Raw genomic sequence first — 25,169 nt, forward strand, 5'->3', positions numbered from 1 at the left:
TTGCTGAGCCCACGCTAAGCTCTTTTGTTTGTGTTGCACTGTAACAGCAGTATATTTTCTTGTTGAAAGTACAAATTATTCATCATTGTCATAATAATCCAGAAACTCTAAAAACCATATCAGTAAATGAGCTCTATCTGTAGACTAACTTCAGTAGTTCAGAGCATTCTTACTTAATTTTTCTTAAGCACATTAAACAGTTCTAGGCAGGCTGTCAGTATGATCTTTGAAGTATTGCTGTGTTTCTTTTGTTCTCTGCCTTTAAATTTCTTTTACAGTAAGACTTTCAGACTTTCATACTCTGTTCATTACAAATTTCTGGATGCTCAGGCTCTTATTTGGAGCTTAAAGCCTTTTAAATCACAGCTGAAATTCAGCAGTGGAAAAAAAGGAGAGATGTGCACTTATTGTCCTCTTTTTTTACCACAGCCGGTTGATTCCCAATGCAGAGACTAAGCCTGTAGTTTCTGGCTCTTACCTGGCAGCTGGTCTGTAGGTAAATTTACCCAGCAAGTCTGTATAATTTTTGACTAGAATGAGCATAAGGTAGTAATTTGAACCTGGAAAATAATGTCTTGGCCCCAGTTTTTGTCTGCTTTAACTTTAGAGAAAGGTCTTGTTTCTATTGAGATATTTTCCCCCTTCATTTCTTGTCACATTACTCAAATTCCTATATTCCAAACTCTTCAGAAATACAGAGGAATGGCTGATGAAAAACTTGAGTGATACTTTGAAAATGTAACACATGCTGTGCAGTTCCAGTAGATGAAAGCACTATGGTTGAAGGGTTTAAAACATGCTTTCATATTAATTTACTATCATTTAAATATTCTTTCAAGAGACTGCTTATGGATTCTGGTTTTTCAACTGCAACTACAGTTTATTCAAAGTTCAAAGGGTTATGATGCATATTCTTTGTGAAGTATTCTACTCTTTTTTTCATACTTTATTTGACTTTTTGGTAACCAGTAGTACACACTACTTACTGTGCTGACAAAGGCATAGATACTCATGGTGTTGAACTTCTACCACATCTAAACACTGATGTCACTTACAGGAAAAATGGGAAATGGTGAATAATCCCTCTTACCTTTTGAGATGGTCATATTTGAATTATATTGGCAGAATGAGTGAAGAAGCTTGTATTATTAACAGGGCTGAATCTTCTCTGTAAACGCATAAGACTTTTTTCTGTGGTAATTTCAGTCCAGGTTTCACCAGGTTATGCACCTAAAACTAAATGTAAAGGCTTTCTTAGGTTTCTGCTACTAAATTTGTGCTTTATGTCAAGGAAAAAATGCACAATGTTACACATATTTCTGTTTGCTATAAATTTATTCTTTCACTCAACTTTGTAAGAAATGTATTCCATTACTGGCACAAAATACACTTTTTCTTCATCCTAAGCAAAATACTATCCCTGAAACTCTCAATTTCAGTAATTTAATATGGTAGACATTGTACTAATTTTGATAAACATGAACTGAATTTCTTTTCAGGTTTCCAGAGGATGAATTGGCTACAGAACCACTAAAATATGCTGAACAACTTCCTGTAGCTCAGATAATACACCAGGTATGTCTTTCTGTTTTCTGTTTGAAAATAAAGAACATCTGTAATACTTAAACTGCATTTCTGGGTCACACAGAATTAATGTCCTTATGCTGGAAGTATGTACAAACAAGATACTCTTGTTCAGATGACAACTGTTAAATTATAAAAGTCTTACTCTGAACATGGTAATGAAAGATGCTTGCTGTATGACACAGTTAACAGTTCAGAGCTTGTTAGAATTGTTGTGTGTCTACTGGTAGAAAAGAAAAAAAAATCCATTAATTTCTTTGAATTTGCATCTTGACCTAAATCATATTCCACCTTCTGAAAAAGCAGCCAAAGTATGGAATCATTATTGTGGAATAATTGTCATCATGGGTTGAACAGGGGAAACAATCTCTCCTCCTAATACAGTTCTGAATTAGCACCATTTTTATTTCTAACTATAGCAATGCCATCTTAGTTTCTGCTTTGCACAAGGTGTTTTGTTTAGCTTTTGTTGTACACAATAAATAAAAAAAGCAGGTTGATATTTTTTCTAGATTGTACCTTACTGTGTCTTTACTTAAAAGCAATACTATTTTGATTTAAGTAAACAAATGAGTGATGATGTGGACATATGAGCTGGGATTGAATAGAAGACTACAGTTTTTATTGTAGCATGTCTTCCCCTCCCCAGTTTATGGCAAGGAGGAGGAAGGGATCTTTCCTGTGCAGAAGGTTCTATACTCCCTTGCTCTTTTCTCAAAATTCAAGGTCTGATTTTCAATCCACCCTGCTGGTAGATCAGATACCCAGGCTGCATTTTTATGTCTCCTCATTCTTTTATTTAGCCATAGAGGGCTCTGCCTGTTGTGTGGAAAAGCTTATGGCCAAATAATATACATAAAACTTCTGATATTCTGTACAACGTGAGTATTGAGACTTAGCACCTCCCTTTTTGGGGATGCTTTAAAGAAAGCAAAATTACCCACTCTGTTGCAATCATTTGGAATGTTCTCAGAATAAAATAAATAATTTTTAGACTTTGTGAGTCCTGCTTCAGGAACACGTAATTATAATTCTGTTAAGTCAGAACCAAACAGATCAGATTACTGCTTTCCTAAAGGTACCTTGGCAGTATGGAATCTTTCAGGTAATGAGGTACTCTGAAAAATAGACCTGAAGTTTGAGGAAGATGATAGTTCATCATGGGAAACAAAATGGTACAGTCCATTCAGTGCCTTGAGATAAGGAAAACTTTCAAACTGAAAACTGGGAACTGGTTTTGGCCAGGGTAGCAATAAACTGTATAGACAGTGTTAGACAAAGCTATGGTTTAAGACTGAGCTGGTTTTGAATGCTTAAAGATCAGCAAGAACAAATAAAAGTCCACTAAGTCCCCACGTAGAATTTTATAGACAACTCTATTAGTATTAATTATAATTGTAGACCTTTCCAAATACCTTTGTCAATCAGTGTTTTTAAGCAGTTGAGTTGCACACTGCAGGCACTACTGGTTTTACCTTAAAGGAAACATAAGCTTTATTCTAAAACTTTAAAGTGTACAAGTCTTTTCTGCAAAATGTAAACACTTGGGATTTTAAAACTTTGAGCTGAAATCTGTACCTTTGGGAAGAATCTCTGATGTGTTCAGAACATGGAAGATTGAAAATCAGGACCAGTTTGTATGTCAGGAACTCCCTGGTGTTGTCAGAGCTTGAAATGACCCAACAGCCTGCAAATGTCACATTTAAAATTCTGTCTTCATGCCTGACTCTCAGCATAAATGAATTAAACAGCAGAGCAGGCAGCCAGTCAATATGTTCTTAACAGTGAGAGTGAGCAATGAAACAGTTTGGAGGTTGTTTGGAATCAGTAAATAGAAAGTGCATGGAATGACTCACCTAGAGGAAAATTCCAAATAGGAAACAGAATTAACCTTTAAGATGGTCGACCAGACAAAATGTCATAGCAATATTTTTACAACATTAGGTGGGTAATAACCATGGAGGGTTCATTTGGCTGCTGTGTGTTATATTGCAATAGAATATTGCACCATGGAAAGGCAAAACGCTGGTTTTATGTACTTTTACCTGGTTGCTAAACTTGCCAGTAGTACAGAGCTGTGGTCTGCACAAAGCAGCAAAACAGACCCAACAGAACTGAAAATGTCTTGGATGGAGAGAAACGAAATAAGACAATTAATTAGCTATTGTGACAGGGAGTTTGGCACCAGGGCCTGCTGTGTGTGAGGGTGATGCCCTTTTTTAGGAGGTGTAATCAGCAGGGTGTTGCTGCCCCAGCATCTGGTGAACTAGTGCTGCAGGGATCCAGAAGTACCCTTTCTGAGGGACCTGGGACAACTGGGACACGTAGTGCAAGAGCAATGTTTTTATGAACAAGTGTTTTTTTCACTTTGAGAAAAAAGAAGGAAATTATAAGAAATAAAAAAATGGCACGAGTAAAGCCATTGAATGGTATTTATAGTGTTAGGGCACTGTATCCAAATGGATAATCACTGTGGTTTTGTACAGGCATTTGTTGTTGGTTCTCTATCTCTTTTAAGTTTCCTCTCATGTTAACCCATGTTTTGTTTACTTCTAGACAGAAATAACAGCATCAGTATTGCATATTTATAGTGCAACTATACATTAAAATTTCACAGTGATGGACATATATCCTAAATCAGTATAATGCTGAAGTACATTTTAATTATATTTAGCCAACATGGCCGCTAATACTATCCAAATTTCACTGTAGATTTATTCTCCTTAACACTGCTAAAATGCTGCGTGATTTCCTTGGGCACTTACATGTGATTTCTAACAGTCTCTTCAGTACTTCATCCCTGATATATTAAAAAGTCCTACACTAATGGGAAGACATTACCTTTTTATTTCGAATCTCATTATTCCACAAGAAAATTTGCGACTTGGTACATCCTGTTTAACAACAGGAAACGCAGAATCTGATTTTGGGATTGATACTAAACTTTGTGGCACTAGTAATTATTTATTATTATAGCAGTCTAAAAACAAAAGAGTAATAACCCTATAATGTTCACAGTTCCGTTTCTCAGAAACATGTTTTATTTAATGCATTAGACCATGGTTAATTGAAAATACAGATATGAAGGAATGCAAATAAATAGCAGAATGGAAACAAATACTAACATTTAGACCGCTTGTTTTTAGACTCAAACCAAAATCAGACATTTGTAAATAGAGTAGCTTTCTCCTTTTTCAAAAAGAAAAAAATTGTGCTTTTAACTGAAATAAAAAACCACTTGTGCTTGGTAAAGGAGTGCAGTCATTAATGTAAACATGTAAAATGGCAAAAATTGGATTTTCAGAATAATACCCACATAAGACAACCTTTTAAATGATGCTCTTTGTGTAGAGCTGTGCATACAATGCTGCTGCTCAGAATAAGTTTATGAATGGTTGAGGCCAAAAAAACCCCAAACCAGAAAGGGGAGTAGAAGGAGAGACTACTTTAATTCTGTTCTTGTCTTTAGTTGAAACAAGTCTGTTCAAAGAAAAGGGGAAACTACAGTTGAGAAGATTGTTTTCATCTATCATAAAGGATATTCATTGCTGGCCTTGCAGTTCAGCAGGATATTTTAATAAAAGTACCGAACTTCAGTGCCAGTGCTTGTGCTCGGAATGGCAGTGGGTGTTAACCCATTTTGCCTAACTGGGATTTAGGATATGGAAGAGATTTAAATTGTTACAGGTGTCTTACTGATGGAAGAATGTTTTATTGATGAAAGGCAGTGGATAAGCACCAGATCTCCTGATGTTGTTATAACTGAAAACAAAATGAAACAGCAAATTCAGACCACGATGAACTTGCATACTTACTTTAGTCCATTTCAAAACATTAAGCAGATAAATAAATATGCTGTTAAACCAGGATGGTATTTCTCCCTGACATCTGATCCCGTCAGATCTCGGAAGCTCAGCAGGGTCAGGCCCGGATTAGTACTTGGATGGGAGACCTCCTGGGAAATGCCAGGTGCTGTAGGTTCTAGTCCTGAGGACTTCACTGGCACTGTCCAAGCTCGCTCGGCCGTGGCAGGTAAACCTTAGGACTTAAACGGTGGGGCCAGTTCTGCGCACGCTGAGCCTCACCTAAAAATCCACTGCTCAGGCTGGAAGGGCACACCCACGTGGGGACAGCCCTTCCCAAATCTTCGTTCGTGAAGTTTGGCCATACATACATACATACATTTCAGGAAACTGACTTGCAGCCCATTGTGGCAATTGCCCAATTTACTGGAAATCTGACATGGTTTACAGTTGCAAATTTACTTTAAGAGTTCATGGATATTTTTGAATTTAGTAGAATGAATAGGGGAATGTTAGGTGTCAACTCCTACTTAAATTAAACTGAGTGTCCTTTTGAAAGTATGTGTTTATTTGGTTTCTGGAAGTTTTAACCTATGCTTTTCTGCTGCCTCTCTGTAGAAGCCTCAGGAAAAATGCCTTCAGTAATTTCAGGAGATTACCAGGAAATCATGCCGACCCTGTTGAGTAAATGTGTCTCTGTTCCAGATTCCAGTTGAGCAGCTCATGTGAGCTCTGTTTGCTTTGCTGAGTTTATACTCGCAGAACATTAGGGAGTTGCTACATCCTATCTAGTTTGAGGGTATTGACTGCAGTCCACAATAAGGGAAATTAACTAAGTCTTAAGAAGGATATGGGAGGGCGATCTCCAGACTTGTAAGTGCACAGACTGTGACCATCAAAGAATACAGCAGAGTTGCAGTTCTGCACTAAGTCTTGCAAGGTCTTTGTTACCATCATTTTTGTGCTTCTGTAACAAGTTTGCAACCACAACCCACCCCACACCATCCCCCCAGATAAAATCCTTTTGCTTTGGAGATTAATTTTTTTGTTCATTCTCACATAGTGGAGGGCTGTTAGTTTGTTGCATTTGTTGATATTATTTTGGTTTCACACTGATTTAATTGACAGAGATTTTCTTTAGAATCATTTGCCAAAAATTATTGATACAGTATTAAAAAAATAGAACACACTATGTTGTATATATTTTTGAAGTCTCTTTTTATTATCTGTAATAAAACAATTTTAGCTCTCAGACTTAAGTGTTTTCACAAACATTAAATTAAAATGGTTTCATGTGGCTTACAGTCTTTGTGAAATGCTCTGTATTAAAATTGACCCATCGCATTCTGATACACTCTTGAAGGCATAACTTGGAAATTCAGGGATCACACTGGTGCCTCGCCCATTGCCTTGTAATTGTCCTTTGTCAGTTGTTACATTTCAGGAGTTCTGCTGGCACTCAGTTACATTTGTCCTGATGGTGGAGTCTTTGTTCCTATAAATGTTTTATAAAGGCATTAGTGCTCAGAACTTTGGTTAAGTATGCAAAGTGTTTAATAGCACAGCAGTAACCCAGGTTTTTATTTTTGATGCAGACATTAGGTTTTGTTTATAAAGAATAATTTATTAAAACTCTTAAAGTACCTTGATAAGTGATACTTGCATTTTGCTGTGTCTTTACAGGCTAAGAGGTTCAAAAGCAGCTTGTGATACTTAGATGTGTCAGGTTCGACGTAAAAAGTTTTAGACACAGCTATTTATACATTCTTTGAAAATCCGTTCATGTGACTGTGTTTGAAAATAACTTGAAAGCATAGCTTGTTTTTTAGAACTCTGGTCGTGGTATTCAGATAGATGATGTCAGAGATAAAATATGACCTTGCGCCAAAAGTTCCAGACTCTGCTGCACCTGCTAGCACAGATACAGGTCTCAGGCAGGGATGTTTTTCTGTGCCGGAACTAAATTTTTGCAGGATTATTGAAAATTGAATTTTTAGAGGAAATATTACAAAGTACTCTCATTTCAGAATCCGGTTGTATTTTAACAAAATACATTGCTTGGCTACCCAGCAAAAAGCCTTGTGATGTGTCAGCTTTCACTGGGACACCTGCCTGGCCAAGCTTTACTATTGCAATTCTGAGCAATGTGCTGAAGGCACTGTTGTCCCCTTATCATGGCCTGTTCCTGTGGCCACTTTGGAGTGTCTGGAGAACAGCAGCCTGTTCTGTTCAGTCAGTGCTCATGTCTGTCTGTTCCAGACTAGAGCTGAGAAAAGCTGTTTCCGATGCACGTCATGGAAATCTGTTGACATCCTTTTCCTCACCAGCTTACCTGAAGTCCTTAAGGGGGCTCAGGCATTCTGTGCAGAACTAAACCTGGGTGTGCTGTACACCTTTTCCTGAACCAGCCTTTCTCCATCTAGGGCACTTGGGATGTATAGGAGCTAGAAATTAATGTGTTCTTCTGTGTTTGGGTTTTTTCAATTTCTTTTCTGTATTAAACATATGTTTGTGAATTTTATAACTCCAGAGGAAGTGGTCTCAAGTGGAATTATGACTGGATGTCATTCAGTAAATAAGAAATTGCTTCTTTCCCTAAATTATAAATAGTGTATAGATTTACTTTCTCTTACTGCTGCATAAGTGTGAGATTATTTAAATTTTTTGTGATACCTAGTAGAAATCTCACTGCTCAAAAGAAAAAACCCCAAACTTTGTATAAAAAGCTATTACTGCACACTTTTACCAACCACCAAACCAAATATGTCATAGAGCAGCAGAAGTGTTCCTGCCAACACTAGGTGCTACTTGGTGCATATAGCTGATTTGAAGTTCTCTCCCTAAGATTTCTTCTAATATTTTGATAAAAGTTGAGTGCAGAATCTTGCTGTGTGTATGAGTCATATAGTATATTAAGAATGGTACAGTCCCTCGTTTCTCTGACTCACTCCAAGAAATCACCAAACAGTCTTGACTTGGTTTTAGATGGTACAGAAGCTTTATTGGCAAAACATGCAACCAGAGATTTTCAGGGTTTTTTTGTCTAGTGAACTACTGTGGAGTCAGGAATGGTAGTCAACACCTTGGAATGTAATCCAATAGTCCACACAAACTGTGAGGTTGTCTCTCTTTTCTTCTTCAGAAATTAAGTTGCTCATTAACCTAATGAAATTTCATAAGCAAAGTAATAATATTCCTGAAATACAGCATATTTCTGAGTGTAGCATAAAGTATTTTTGTAAAAGATACAAAATACATTTTTTTATTTGCTGTTGCTTTCCTCATAATTTTTTTTCCAATGACAGAAAACAATGATGTGGCATGAACATAAATTACTGATGATTTTTTTTACTGACAAGGCATGGCTGCTTTTGTTTTGTTAAGTTTTTGATCTGAGCGTGAGAGAAACCCCCTGGAAACAGAGGCTTAGTAAAGCAGTCTCTTTTCTTCCATCTTCCCATTAGACTCATGTGGGTGATCACACTGCCTATCTATGATCATTATTTTACTGTTTCTCAACCACAGGGGAAGTTTTGCTGGTTTATCTCTTTGTTAAATTGCAATATTAGATGGAAGCTCTTATTTTAGTCTTCATGACAGAATAAAGATAAATATCTTAGAATTATTTTTCTTTCAAATCCTGCCTCCCAAATCTTAAAAATCTAGTAGTAATTGTAAGAAAGTTCATTTCTGTAAAGCCAGAGTACCAAATACTAACAAATGGGCAACACTTCCTTTGTCTGAACACAGCAGTGCTCAGCAGAGCCTGAAAAGAAGCATGAGTGGTTTTTGTTGCTGACCAAGCATTACAAGGAAACTGAATGTAGTTTTAAATTTTTCCAATTATAGCTGAATACAATTGTTTGAATAACTAAATGCATTGAAAGGTATCTTGCATGAGGAACCTGAACAGTCAGTTGTGGTGTTCTTGTTTTTAATTGTTTCCTGCTTGAAATACCACACCAAACAGTTTCTGTAAGCCAAGGGGGGGAAATTTTGCCATGCTGGTTCCAGCTTCCCAGAGACATCTGAGAGAGTGTTTGGTAGCTTTTTCTTGCTAGAAATGTTGCATACATGGTCATCTTGTTCATGCCTGAAGCATGTAACTTTACCTCCTACCTTGCATTTTTAAAAAATGAAACCAAAATATATTTTAAAACCAGTAAAACAATTACCTCTTTCTACCTGTTACACATCCTCTTAAGAGCAGTTAGTTGAGCAGTTATCAAAATATTCTATTTGAAGTACATGTGCATAATTGGCTAATCTGGGCATGTCTAGGGTCCAGTCTCTGCTGTCATGTCTTGGAATTTGAATTTATCCCTTCTTCACATAAGTGGCACCCAGCAAGGTGACAGTAACCCCTAGTCCACAGTCTCCCTTAGAAACAGTCACCTCTTCAGGGAGATGCAACAGCAGACGTGGATGCAGCTGATGGAGTGTATTCAAAATGACTGTTTTAGGCTGACCAGATCCTGCAGTTTGGATTAAGAAGTCTAGCTCTGAACTATCAGTTTTCTGAGGTCATGTCTCTTTTCTTTTTCCCAACCTATGAAAACCTTTAAATATACAGCTTGGTATTATATCTTCATTCTTTGGCACAGGATGGGAGATCATTTTGACAGGCAGCTTGGAGCAATTTAACTGGGGGCTGCCCCTCTGGTGGCCACACTCTGCTCTCACCTGGTCCTGTTAGAGTCATGTGCTCATTAAGCACAGCAGTGAGGTAAAACTACTGCTTGGGGGGGAATAAAGGCATTTCTTCAGTCTGGCTGGGTGTCTGAATTTCTAAAGTCAGCTAGGATAGGCAATATCAGCCAGAATTGATGATGTGTACTTGTATTCTCTGAAAGTCTTTGTTTATATTTCTCACAAGCAGATGAGAGTGAAAATAATTGTTATTCTAGAAAGTTGAAATGGAAATACACTTATGGTTTTGGGCATATCATGGCAGTGCTCAGTTTGCTCTTGAAAATAATGCCTATATGAGGCTTTGTATGTGACTGTAGCATCATCCATTCCATAGATGATGAGACATCAGCTTCATACCCACCAGCATATAGAATTGTCATACTATTGATATACTATTAAAAAATCTGAAAAGATGCCCTGGCTCTGTGGAAGCTGTAATTTGCAGCTTCTTTAAGAGGTAATTCCTGTAACTGTTTCTTTTTAATAAGCACTATTTAAGATGTAAAATGAAGAAAAAGGTTCAGGAAGTGACTGTAATGTGCCAGGCTTTATATACTGCTGTAGGTCTCTGTAGTTTACTTATCTGAACTTCAAATAACTGCATTTGGAGGGTCAGTAGTAGCTGTATGACCATGGACTGAAATATTTGTATTTCTTACATTCAGAAAACTGATTTGTGCCTTTTTGCAGTGAACCAGCCATGTGTAAGAAGATCTGTATGCACAAACCTTTCAATATGCACTATTGATTTTTCAATGTCTTTGTTTTGGTGTGGGACTAATTGTGCCATGATCTGCTTTTATTGTGCTTCACAACCTGCTCACAAGGGTGATTCCAAGGTGATGGTCACTGTTTCTATTGTGCTGTATCTGTGCTCAGAGCTTTACAGAAAGAGACAGCTTCAAAAATGCTTACAGCTTAAAGTAAACTTCAAATAGCATGTCGGCAAAAAGCAAACCAGGGTTAACAGTGAGAGATTCTGATTTGCAGACTAAGGCTGTAAAGGACCATTATGTTAATCTCTTCTGACTTTTTGCACAAAGCACAGATACTTTATATTCTCTCTTCTTTATTGCTTTATTGGCATCAGGGAGGGTAAGTAGAAAAAGGGAGTGAGCAGAGGCTGGGAGATGTTTATTCAAAACATTGTAATTATGGAAGGAATAAAAATGAGTGGCACATTTAAGTCATGTTAGCCCATGTACATGATCAGCAGGTATGCACAGTACTGCAGGTGTTACTGAAGAACCAAATTACAGCCATGCCACCCTGGCACCCGATCCTGTCAGATCTCAGAAGCTCAGCAGGGTCAGCCCCGGTTAGTACTTGGATGGGAGACCTCCTGGGAACACCGGGGGCTATAGGTTCTAGTCCTGAGGACTTGTCTGTCACTGTCCAAGCTCGCTCAGCCGTGGCAGATGAACCTCAGGAGCAAAGGGTAGGGCCAGTTCTGCACACGCTGAGCCTCGCCTAAAAAATTCACTGCGCAGGCTTGAAGGGCACACCCACGTGGGGAAAGCCCTTCCCAAATCTTTGCTCGCTGAGCCCTGAGGATGACTGAAGAACCAACATGTCCCATGGGTCTCAGTTGCTGACATCATGTTGCATTCTGCTGTAGATGAAATATCAATAGCTATCTCTGGTTTGGGCAGCTCACACTAGAACTGCCGCTGTCACTGCAAATGTAAGGAGGCTATTTTTAGTTGAGTTCTGTGCTTTGAGACTCTTTGGTCTCCTTTGTGGTTGTAATAAGCTTGGCTAATGTGAGCTTTTTTTTGCTAAAATTATCTCTTCAGCCATTTTCACTCTCAACATTTTAGTCCTCTCTTGAGGACATAATTCACTTTTTTCATCAACTTTGCTTCCATGAGATTTTTTTTGTGATCTATTGGTCTACATTCATTTGCATTTGTCATTTATAAGTCTAAATTCTTAGATATTGTGAGTCTTTCTGAGTCCCATTTATTTGCTTTTCCTTCAAATATTGGAAAACTGAATACAGCATGATGAGTTGTCTTCAGTGAGGGGATACTGAGTAAGTCATTCAGTGCATAATGGTATGCAAATAATATACCTCTGCCTCACGTGGGAATAGACTGAAGTGTCTGCACAGCTGTCTGTGACCTTAATAGTTTTGTTGGCATCAGAATACACCATGTGCTTCTGAAGCATAGTCTCTGATACACAAATACTTCGACTGTGGTCCAGGGCTAAGCACTGCTGTGAAACAACAGTGAATTTAGTCTGTGATCCACACACCTTACTGTGTATGGAAATGTATACCAGCAATACAGCTGATGTGTATTTGTAACACAAGCAGTAGGTTTTAATAATAATCACCATAAATTAAACAGATGATGCTTAATGTCTTACGCTGAAAACATGCTAATTCATTACATTGGAAGAGTGTCTTCATGCATGGTGCAAGGTGAAACTGAAAAGTACAAAGTAAAATGATAAATAAGCTGTTCCATTAAACTGCTTTTATGTTTATGATGTTTCACATGTAAAAGTACCTTTTAAAATTTTTGCTTCTTTTTAGTTTACTATAGGTTCTGGAGCAATTCAGGGAACAGATGCTGGATTTAAAAAAGCTTTGCTTTAGTGAATCTTTCTGTGCAAGAGAATGCATTCTTCCTAAAACTTCATTTTACTTAAATTAACTTGTATTTCCACTGAGGATGGCTTATATTAAGCACAAAGGGAGGCTTAGCAGTTTAGACTTCCATCAAATAAACTGCATAACTGAAAAGAGAAGATGCCAAGCCTCACATACTTGTACTTGAAAGCATTGTGTTCTCTCCCATGGGAACTTGAGATTAGAGAAATTATAAAGGCTTTGCATAAAAACAGGGAGTTAGAATTAATTTTTGCTTAAGCAGGGAAGTGTCAAAAGCCTATTATGGTAATTTTTCAATTTTGTCTTAACTGTTCACACATTTTAAAATAGTTGTACAATTGAGTGGAGGCATAATTGATGTGTTGTGGTTTCTCTCTTCTTTTCTTTTTCTCCTTGGGCCATCGTAAAACATACCTTAGGTGCACTTAGGCATGGAAATAGTAGGTCTGCTAATTAAGGAGATAAAAATTTTCAAGTCATAGTGAGAAAATTTACTTAATGGATTGAAATAGTATTCTAAGAATGGTTCCCCTATTCTTAATTACATCCAAGTCCCAAATATCAATATTGCATGAAGACAATTAAACCACAAAAACCTTAGTGAGAAAACATAATTCCTAGCAGTAGAATTTTGGGGTTATAGAGACTATCATGTTCATTATTATTATTATAGTAAGCAGTAGCAGTAGAAATCTACATTAAAAAAACCCTTTATTAATTGTCTTTTAATGTAAATTAAAAGCTGAAAATATCATGGAATGAAGAGCTACTGCTACATTTATTTTTTAAATCTTTATTATATTTAAAAAATGTAAATCTTATCTATATGAGAAAAACCTATAAAGAGCTGTGGTGTAATCATTCAATATCTATGGTTGACCTAAAATAAATTTTAGGACTTTCCTAATTAAAGGAAAAACTGGTTTAGCAAAGCCTTTTAATGGTAAATTAAATCATTCTTTCTTACGGCAAATACAGTATTTAACAGCTGAAATACTATTCCAGAGTTACTTTCATTTTGGAGATCAGTTTAGCTGTTCTTTAGGAGGAGTCCTGGTGGACCAAGCTTTGCATTTGGAATGAGGCTGGTAAATGTGAAAGTAAGCAATACTCCTACGTGGTCGTTGACTAGTAAGACTTTGGGGTTTATCTGTAGAGAAAGGGCCTTTTTTCTAGCTTTCACTTAGTTTTTCTGCAGAAGCCTGTTTGGGCTACGAAAATGCTGCCTTTGGCATCCCCAAATTATGCCTAACTTGTTCAGAATTTTTTCTCTGTCTGTAGTAGAAACTTGTGAAAGGACAGAGGTTTGCTGTATTGCAGGAGTGAGGCATATCCGCCTTGTCCACTTTTCATGGCATTGCTGAGTGGCTTCTGTCAAGACCCACTTTTAGTGTCTCTTAATGTATCCCTTAGAGTGGTCTGATTCTTCCTTAGCCCTTCTCTCCCCTGAGATGTGTTTGGGAGCTATCCAGCTGGAACAACGATGTGGTCATGCAGTTTTGGTGAGATGAGGCCTGGATAGGAGGCTCAGCATCCATTGTGGCTGTTACATTAGTTCTCCAGTTTACAGGTTTCTGATGTGTTGTATTTGTGTCCCTGCAATGATCATGCTAGGAATAAGAAAGCCAAGTGCATGCATGGAGGTGTGTGTGGAGTAGAGGGAAAGGAGAGTGTGCTGTAAGTTCCTTAGGCACAGGGCAATGTATTTCTTAGTCTTTATTCCATATTTTCTTGCTCAGGGCTGTACAACACTAGTGTATGTACAAGGATGTGTAATTTGAGTGTAAGACTAAATCCGTGACTTAGTTTGTGTTACCTGTCACTAAATATATGCAGGATCAGAACCTTTGTATATAAAGCAGGTAACTGAGGTATGTTATAGTAGGCTGTCCAAGATGCAAGATTTAATTCCATTTTCTGGTGGCTCTTCAGTGTTCTGGAACATTTTCATTTCTCACATAACCTTGTACAGTTTTTATTAATCATTACTTTTTTATTGTCTACACATGAAAGATTCCCGGATGGACAGTGTTTATTTAAATGGTGTTTCAGTGAGTAGTAAAATTAGTACTAAGAGTTTTGTTAGATTTTTTCTTCTATCTATTGTATTCCTTCTGAGATTATGCAGCATAAAAAGCAGCTGTTACCAATAAGCTCACATTGATAAGGAAAAAATATGAGCTTTATCAATCTTGACTTATTTTGCAGTGCCGTGATGGCAGATACTTTTCTGAACACTTTTCCTCAGGGGAAAGCACTGTTAGCTCCAAACATATTCACACATTTATCCCACTTAACCATGTAATCCTAGGTGTTATTGGTGATTTTTTTGTGTTTAGTTAATTATATTTTGTTTACTCTTCAGTAGCATGCTGTGAGGAGCATAGCAATGTAACTCACAAGCTCTTGACAGGACTGATGAATGGCCAGAGATAAACATATTGGCAGGCTGCTCTCTAGTGCTCTGTCTAGAATTGTTTTCCTAAACAATTCAGAGGGTTGAATGTGATGAAACCATTTCCATTTGAAGAATGAATTGAAGGGGTAAATGAATGAAGACTCCACTAACAGTGTAGTTGTGTTCAGACTGTTGGACAGAGCAGACAGCATCCCACATCATCATTCCTGTGCAAATGCTTTGCATGAGGTTGTGCTTCAGCTTTATGCAAGGAATTCCTTCTGTAATGTTTGGCCTTCCCACACAGTGTGGGGCACCCTGCCATAGCCAGCTCTCCACTCCCCTCTGTGTCTCCCCAGGATGAGAGGCCTCACTCAGCAGTGACAGCTCTCCTGTGGTTCGGTGTTCCTGTGAATTAGCAAGCGATTACATATTTTCAGGAGTGCTGAACACCAAAGCCCATCTTTGAAGCCAAACACGTGATGGGGGTACTTGCAGGGGACTGACAGCAGGGCATCAGTAGGGCAGTGAGCTGCAGTGAGTGGAGATGGTACGCAGGAAAGGTGCAACTGCTTTGTCTCTAAGACCATCGTGCTTTTATTTCTTTTAAAGACTTCGCTTTTGGAAAGATGTGGATTCTCTACATGTTACATGTGTTAGTCTATGAGGGTGTTGGGAGGGGGGTGAGTGCTCAGCTATGCTCACTCTTCCAGACAGATGGTCTTTGCTGAGCCCCACATAGTATTCAACTGATGACCCATGTCCTGCAAATGTTACATGGGAATAGTGATTATTTGTGATACCATACATGTGTTCTTCTTTCTTAGTAGCAACTACCTATGAAAACTTTGCAGGAATGGATGTGCTCTCTGGGTTTCCTTGTCCTTTGACATACCAAGTGTAGCAGAAATGGCTTTCTGGTGTAGGTGTAATTAAGTGCAGCCACTATATAAGTGCCTGTATAATTGCTGTGACCATGTTTTGTGATTTGTTTCCAAGGTTCTATAGCAGCTAGAGTGGCCAAACATGTTGGGTTGATATTTCAGAATAGTTCTTTTTCCTCTTTTCCTGCTCTCATAACATACAATATAAACTTGGACAAGAACGCTCATTTGGCTTGTGATTACAAAACTACCAAATCACCTTTAAAAGCTGGGTCATGGTGGGGAACAAACCATTCTGTCGCCAGCTGTAATATACTGGTTTCTTACTGAAAAATGTTGCTGTAACAGTAAAGCCATATTTGATCTTGCTCTTACAAATGTGAAGGCTTCTTTTGCCTCAGCCTTGCTTTTCCTTCATTCATTTCTTCATGCTTGCCTCTTAAATGTAATGCTGTTTTAAGCTGGCAAGCTGGAGCTAGAAAATATGGAGCTTCACTGCACATGCCTATAATGAAGCACACAGCTTCGGGTAAAAGAGAACTTTTTTAGAAATACAGGAGATTTGAGAAATGAGCATTAAAAACTAGATGAATAAGAAATACTTATTTGGATTTCAAATGTAGCTGTTGAAATATTTGATTAGATCTTCTACTCAATATGGCATATTGCATATAAGAACTAATGTAGTCTAACATGTGTTGTTAATACAGCCTGTTTCCTGAAAATGAATGGTTACTTATGGGATATCCAGGGAAAAAAGTGCAGTTGGAACCATCACTACTGCTTTGAAGGGAATAGCATAATATTTTATGAATATTGTGTTTTCTCCATATAAGCAGAAAAAACTTTGCTTGAATTTGAATTATCAGAATTACACTTCATAGTGGAAGTTCTAAGCATGCAATTAATTTTATGAGATTAAGGAAAAAACCTGCCTTAGAGTGTCTTGATTTAAAGGCATTTGGGTGGGCTCGCCTTGTGGTTCAGAGAGATGCTGGGAAATCCAAGTTAGAGTCCATAGGAGGAAGTGGGAGTCCTGTGCTCCTTAGAAAAGTTGGGCTGGATGGGGCTGGTACTTGGAGTAATTCTCCCAGACTGAAACAGGTGGGAGCCCACACATGCACATACAGCCTGGGCTCTGGTCTGATCCCGCTGGCAGCGTGATGTTGCATTTGTATGAACAAGACCTGCTCAGTAGAAGACTTTGATATAATTTTTTTCCCAGGGGAAGGTGAGCAGTGCCTGCTGTTGGAAGAGCAGTGCTCTGAGAATAGCTTGGAGTTATTTACACAACTCTGTTTTTGCAAATACAAAATATCTTTGTCCCTCTAGGAGCCTCCACACACCCTTGTCACCTCATTTGTTCTTTGCAGCTGCTGTCTCTGTTTACTTAACCCAAAGTTTCAGTAGCAAGAGAGTTGCTTTTGTATCTGATCATTTTTAGGGGTTCCCCTCTGCTGAGGTCTGCCTCACTAGTGCATGTTTTTGTAGTTTTCTGACCCACTCCAATGTAAGCACCTCAAGAATTTTACCGTTCTGTTTATGGCTTGGTACTGAGCACTGATTGCCTTTAGTCTTGTTTCTGCTAATAATCCTCCTGTTTAAATTAATGAAATGTAAGCATATTAAAAAAGAAGGATATTTCTCAAAGTTGCAGTGACCGAATATTGAATTCCAAGTCTACTTAATTAAGCTGCTCACCCGGTATTTTTGCATGCTTCATTTGCCATGAACCTCTGTGTTTGCAAATGTAATTAATGTATTTGCTGTTGATTTAGGTGTCCTTTTGTGAAAAATCATGATCGTGGCTTCATATATGGGTGTGAATTTGATTAAAATATAAAGAAAAATTTGCTTAACATACCTTAAATAGATATAGGTGGACTTTTTTCCTAAATACAGCATTATACTATGACTTCTCTCATCTTCTCCCGAAAGCATATGTGAGTTCCATAAAGTAACTCAGAGTTAGCAGAGCAGGTGAGAGCTTGGCCCCTCTGCTGTGCCAGGCTGTTGAGGACAGGTAGGAACAGATACTGCTGCCAGTGCAGAGATGTGTGTGTTCAGTTTGGGTGTAGCAAATCCCACAACTGTTGTATTCGCCAGGTGGGCATCATTCATCTCAGCACTGGCTTGTCTGAGAATTCAACTGCCCTGAGTCCCAGGGGCTGGGAAGGCTCCCTTTGATTAGAAGTTTTATATTATGTGTTGTATCACAGGTTGGAAGGTTAATGAGTAATTGTTAAACCACTAAAAACACATTACAGTGCTATGAAATACTGAGAGATAACACTGAAAGTAGACAGTAATAACTAGAAGCTCATTTTAAGAAAGCCCTTATAGATTATGTATTTTAGACAGAAATGAAAAAGTAAAGCTATCATAACAGTATTGTTGTTTATATTAAATGATTATACAAAGTAAATATTGAAAATACAGTTGTTGGTATTGATGTTAATTTCGTTTAGCTGCTGTTCTTTCCCAACCCTTTGTGAGATTTTGTTGTTGATGAATAAACTTTCTTCATTAATCTATTAATGTTTGATATATCAGTAATCATGGCACTGTGGTTAGTAAATACAAACTGGGAGATTAGACAAAAGTGCTTTAAATAGTTTTGTGGATTAACAGGCACTATTTATGCTGGAGTTCTCTTATGACTTTAATCTTGCTGTGGGCACAGAAAGGATTAAACTATTACTAGATGGCTGGAGTTATTTGATTTCCCCACCCCACTGTGAGGACCCCAAAATCCAAACTATACCAAACAAGTTACAAGTGCAGGCTTCTGCTAAAAGCTTTGAGGACATACTTCATGCTGTGATTTGCTTGTGATACATGTAAATTCATTCTGAAATTAAACTTTGTTGTGTGCCTTGTTGTAAGAATTGAAAGGATTACCCAGTTTGAAATTCTAAATTGCAAGTAAACCTGAGTTGTTATGGAGTGCCTCTAGGAAAAATATAGTGTGCTGCTGGCACAGTGCACTGCATAGCAGAATTCAGCTTTTCCAAGGAGTTTTCTTCAGTTTGAGATCATTTTTCTAGGATGAGAAGCTGGTGGGTTCTTCCAGTTTTGGATCTGAGGTTGGCCTTGAATTTCAAAGACGTTTTTTCAGGTTTCAACACTGGTCTTTACCACAGACTCCAACATAAAATTTGGTACCTTGAGAAATAAGGAAAAAAATCTCTAATATTGCAGTGGAAGACATAAAAACATTCATTTAACTAGAGAATGACCAAGAAGAAACCTTGGAAATTTGCACCCTGAAATATATAGAATTCACCTCAGTGAGTGCAGGCACTGCACAGACAAGCATAACACTTCACTTCCCTGGGCTAGGAGAGGTGGAGAGCTCCACAGAGCAGTATGCACAGGCTTTCCCCTGGGTCATAGCTGGTGCTGTCTGCCAGGCAGCCCCAGAACCCTCACTGATGCTGCAGTAAATATAGGCCAAAACTGAGTCTAGGGCACTCAGCAGTGAAACTGCAGAGAGAATTAAGCAGGGATTAATTTGAAATCCGATAGCTGCCACTTTAATGGACTTGTTGGCACAGAGTGCCTCCAATGTGTTATTTTTGTGCAGTTGCATAGGGTTATTTTGCACTCGTGGTACAAACATACACCATCTGCCTCAGTCTAGGGAGAACATCCCCTATAACAAGGACCATGTGCACATTCATTTTTAAGCTTTTGCCCCCTTTCTTAAACAATTTGTGTATCCCTTTTCCATTTAAGGATTACTACATTGCTGACTGTATGCATTGCTTTCTGTGCTGCCACTATCCAGGTGTGGATTCTGAGTTTAACCCAAAGCTTACTGCACCAATGTTTTTGTCCTTACTGAGGACATAAGGCAAAGGAAGTTATGTTGGACTGTAATGATAAATTTAACAGTGTTTTCCACATGAAATGTTAATACATGATGTTTTAAATCTTACTTTTGTTCTAATGAAACATTCTTACATTAAACCATTCTTAATCTAATTACCACTTCAGCTTTAATACCTTTTTATTATTTTTTGGATGAAACTCATTTTAATTGGAGTAACATGCATTGCATGTTTTATGAAACACCTTCATTGAAAGTCTTGGATACTTTCCATTCAGGTCCCTCCAGACCCATCCAGTTTGAAAATACACTGTTTTAGCCTCTCCTTAATTACAGTACTTGGAGCAACTCTCTCTTAACTGCTTTTAAGTTCCACAGGATAATGAGTATCTACCAGAACTAGAGAGCATACAACAGAAAGCTGTTCACAGGAGGAAGCTTGCTGTTGCCTAGCTACCTATCTTTTTAATTTGGAATCTCCAGCAATTGGATAATGACTAGTCCTTAAGCTGCTAAATGTATTTGTTCATGATAGATTGTACCATTTTGTATGCTCATTTCATCTATATGTTACTCCCATTAGGGATAAGAGGGTGTTGGTAATGGGGTTGTATTGTGGTGTAAATCACAAAACTTAAATATGTCAGTTACAAAAGCAGTTCGTAGGTGGGTACAACAGTGAAATCCAGAATAACTTAAACAAAAAGAGTATTGTCTCTGCTCCTCCAGATGAGTCCCAAATATGAACCAGTTTTGTGTAATTTGTAGGTAGTGCAGCCAACCTGCCGTCTTTTAATAGTACACATTCTCACATCAATTTGGACATAATAAAGATACATAATTAATTTCAAGTCAAAATACTTTGATGCTTAACATGTTTTTGATTCATTTAGCAATTTCTCACAAGTGAGAAAATAGCTGACTTTCAAAAATTGCCTGACTCACAGAAATTTGCTGGAAATAAGGCTCTGAACTAGTCAATTTTTATAGGAGAACTACTGAATTTTGTTTTAGGAATCTGTGAAAAATTTTGTTTTCACTAATGCTTTGTGCCCGATCCTAAAATTGATATAAAAAGCATTGCTTGTGGCCACAGAACTGGAGTAAGCATAGAAAGAAATTCTGTCTTTTCTAAACCTTTTTCCAGTATGTGGATCTAAGAAGTAAACTTTTCATTTGCTATTAAAGTGGTTTTTTATTGATAGTCTTTCCCATTAGGAGAAATCTCTGTGACTCTTTCATGTTTACTTGCACAAGATAGAGCAGCTTCTGCAGCAGCACAGGTGAGGCTCATGTGTGTTTATAGAAGGGCACCCCAGCCCTCCTTGGCCTCCAGCTCCATTTTGGAGCGTGGCTATGGCAGCCCAGAGTGAAGCCGCGCTCTGTCAGTGACACAGGTCCCGGCAGCGCTTGTGGTGCTGACACGGCTGTGCCGAGAGGAAGGACTTGCTGGGACTGTGGCCACAGCGGAGCAGCCGGGAGTGCTCTGCCAAGCCTGTGGTACAGGTACAGCAACTCCATCTCTCGTGCAGGTGGGTGTAACTCACAGGTGCCAAATGCAGCTTTTTGGAAAGGAACTTCAGCGGTGTTTGCTGCTGAGCTGGGCTGATGTACCCACCTGGACAGAGATTTGTTATTGAAGTTTTCTGTGTTATATTTGTTACAATTTTGGAAGGATGAACTTTTTAGTTTGACAGTTAAGTATGTTTTTAATTCAATGAGGAACTTTCTTGGGAATCTATGAGCAAGTTAATTTAAAGAAAATTAGGGATTTCATCTCTTACAGGTATACTTTGTAGGTTTAGACATGAATCTGTGTAATCCTATTTTAGGTATTCATAAGGTTTGATGTCTGTGTATCCCTAGTGGAAAATACTGGCATATTTTAATATAATTTTGTGCTCAATTAACCTTACTACTGACTTACAGTTATTCAACAGAGTTGCATCTTTTTGCTCTTTTATTGTGGTTAATATTTATGCATAGATTTCAGTTTCTGGGTCTGTAAATATTTCTTAATAAGGTAATTTATTTTTAGGATTACTGAGTATGTAGCTCTTGTATAGCCTGATGCAATTTTTGTTATGCCTTCATGGGTTTAATCCTTTACATTTTAACATTGCATCCCAGGACTTTAAACCAACTATATGCATGTCCTTGATTTCCCAGTGTGGAGCCACTGCTGCACTGGCCTCTGTTTCTTTGCAGAATTCTGTGGATACTTCAATACATCTTCAATACATGACATGACAAAATGTAAAACCATACTCATAGATCACCTTATAAATATTTATTCATATAAATTCTTTAAAGAAATGAAATTACTTGTTCTATACAAAGTAGAAGAGAGAGGCTTTTAGTGTCACTGACGGCAAATTGAAGTCATTTGTCTAGAAGGGTCAGGTGCCACTTTGTGGTGAGATACTTGTCTGAGATTCAAGAAGGGAAAGATTGATAGTACAAAGAGATTGATGGAACAGGCACTGCAATATGCATATGAAGTTACGGGTTAATTAGGAGGATTTAAACAAGAAAGTCCCTTTGTGTGGAGAAGTGTCGTGTGCTGTTACTTTCAGAAGGGAGATGTGCTGGCAGCCTTTTGAACACACAGAGTTGGTTTTCAGAGATGTTTATGTAGAGATGTGCGGGTGTGAATATCAGCGAGGTGGCAGATCACCAACAGCACACTCTGCAGCTGACGAGTGCTGCTCAGGGGACTCAGTGGTTTGCATACAGAGACACCCGCTCTGCTCATATCTTTGGTTTTGTTGTTGTTGATGTAAATTAGAATTCTGGCTCTGTGATTCTTGTATCAGAGTAAAATCATTAATATTTCAGACTGACAGTTCTTTGGGTGTCTCAGATGATGTGACTGTTTGTACTACTTTTTAATAGCAGGCATGGTGCTTAAAGAACAACCTAAAGCTAAAACTGTATAGTTTAGAAAATAGGAGCTGTGCAATCAACAAACATTGTTTTCATATTGATTGGAAAGCTGCTTTGAAAGAACAGATGCTGCAAACTGTTCCTTATTGCATTAAAGTTAACCAGCCTCCTGGTACATTTAGCAGAGAACGACAAGCTTCCATTTGACAATGAAACTGAAACTGCACCATCTTTTGTAGTAGTTATTCATGTGGCAGAAAGAAAATTTTAAATTCGACTTAAATGCAACAAAACCAAAACACTCTGGGCCCCTTGTGTCTCATTCTGTACAAGGACAAAATGGTGCAAATATTTCAGCAAGGCAGGAATAAAAATCTCACCAAGCGCTTCAGTATTTATTATCATAGTAGTAAATCTCTGTCTGCCTGGAGGATCTGTAAAACACACCTGCTGAGGGCAAGAGTAGGCACTGGTGTGAGGGACTGAGTTATACTACTAAATACTGTAATTCTGGTACTTTTGTCATGATATTCCTAACAAAGATTTTGAATTCATATAGCTTCATATTGGCCCCAGAGACAGATCAAGAGCACATGGCAGCTCTTACCTTCTACAATCTATTTCTCTGTTCATTCAATGTGGAGTATCGGAATTTTTCTTTTAATAGAGGAGGAAGAGGAGAGGCAAGTTTTATCTTGTCTAACTGTTAAGTGTGAGACAGACAAGGCCTTAAATTACAGTGTATTACTTTTTTTCTGAAGATGAAAAATTTGTTGAAGTGGGACAGATGTTTGAATTGCAGAATATAATTCTACATTAAGGAAAAGCAGAGTCAATGAGGCCCCTGGGAAATGTGATTGACATTAAAACCAATCCTATTTTGTTTTATGATATTCCTGTAACGATGAGTCTTCATTTCTTATGTGGTCAGATATCTGTTTATTCACATAATTCTCAGTACAAAAGGAGCTGTAGAAAACGGATAGTGGAAAAACAACATTCTCTTTTCTCTTTCACATTTTCACTTGTAGGAGCTGTTTTTCATACTTACAGCATTTTTCTCTCATGTTAACATGAAACTAGATACAAAAAAAATCTGTCCAAACAAATGAGTTTGAACATGTCCCATGATACCAATCCACACCATCAAAATGCTGTCTCAAATACAATTCTAGTGGCCTTTTTGTGGTATTTAACCTTCCTGCCTGAGTGACAGCTTGCCTCCCATCAGCCTCTCCACCACATCGCAAATAAAGAAGTGGAGCTTATTGGTATTTTTCTTGACTACAAGGATTATTTTTTTGCACAGTGCTTAATGTAATAACTGACTTTTCTTTTTTTCCAGAAACCAAAACAAAAGGATTGGCATCCTCCTGGAGGATTTATTTTAGGACTCTGGGCATTGATCATCATGGTTTTCTTCAAAACATATGGAATCAAACACATGAAACATGTCTTCTGAAGTGGAGCAAGCAAGATGTTTGCATTGGCTGCTACTTTGGGTTTGGGTTCTTGGGTATCACCTGTGTTGTCTGTATGTGGATTATGGTTCTGGTGAAAAAAGTGTTGAGATCTCACTTCTCAAGGTTCTTTTGAAGTCATCTTTTCTGCCTTTTTCTGGAAAGATTCTAACAAATGGTTTTAATATTACTGTACTTTACTTTTTTTTGTTTAAAACATATTTTAATGCTTTTCTGAGCATTTTTTCTTTCTGATTAAACTTGAAAAGGGGCAGGACCTAAACCCAGTAACAGAATTTCTGAGGTTGCTTCTGAATTATAAATGGGCAAATTCTTTTCCCCATACTTCAAAGTAAATCTTAAAAGTAGGCACCTATCACTAGAGAACTGGATATTGTGCAGAATGTTATTTAAGATGTCATTTTATCAATAAAAACTTAAGCCACTTTGCAGACTTTGGCATGATGTATTGAAAGCTTTCTTCACAAAAATAAAAATACTCTAGAATATATTGATTTTTTTCTTATTCTTTTTTCTTCCCTGTTTAAATGCAACCCTTAGATCAGTCCTTTCACCTTAGGCAGTTTTGAGTTTAGAATTCTATGAGTTGGTGAAAGTGAAAATAAGAATTATGACCTTGCTGAATCTAGCTCCAAATAATGCCAAAAAATCCCCAACAAAACCTACTTCACCATGTCCATTAGAAACCCTTCATAGGTGTTGTATTTTGACTGCACAGAATATGGAATTGGATGCTTTCAGGATTTTCACTGCACTGGGTTTTCACAGAAGAAAATCAACTCTGGCATCAGGATGAAAAATGTTATAAATTGTACTATTGTATTCTATAGTTTCTGAGCCCTTGGAAAATGTGCTTTAGTGCCTGGGTTTTGTAAATTCTGATTTGGCATATTGATTTGTTCTTGGACATTTACTGATGAATGTGTGCTAAAAGGGGTTTGTTTGTCTGTGTAATATATTGGTAGTGAAGAGCAAATGAGCATATTTTT

The 25,169-nt window shown here is 37.8% G+C and overlaps 1 protein-coding gene and 1 pseudogene across 1 annotated transcript in view; both read left to right on the forward strand.

Annotated features, from left to right (window-relative positions):
* Positions 1-24,668, forward strand: part of PIGK (phosphatidylinositol glycan anchor biosynthesis class K) — a 67,926-nt gene extending 43,258 nt beyond the window's left edge. The window contains exons 10-11 of the mRNA XM_071564731.1: positions 1,500-1,575; positions 24,045-24,668. Of these exons, the coding sequence (XP_071420832.1) occupies positions 1,500-1,575; positions 24,045-24,161 (193 nt within the window). The 3' untranslated portion in view covers positions 24,162-24,668. The remainder of the gene's footprint in view (positions 1-1,499; positions 1,576-24,044) is intronic.
* Positions 11,331-11,446, forward strand: LOC139676707 (5S ribosomal RNA; annotated as a pseudogene).
* Positions 24,669-25,169: the final 501 nt, after the last annotated feature.

The sequence above is a fragment of the Pithys albifrons genome, chromosome 10, assembly GCF_047495875.1.
Source record: "Pithys albifrons albifrons isolate INPA30051 chromosome 10, PitAlb_v1, whole genome shotgun sequence".
In the NCBI taxonomy this organism is placed as follows: Eukaryota; Metazoa; Chordata; class Aves; order Passeriformes; family Thamnophilidae; genus Pithys; species Pithys albifrons.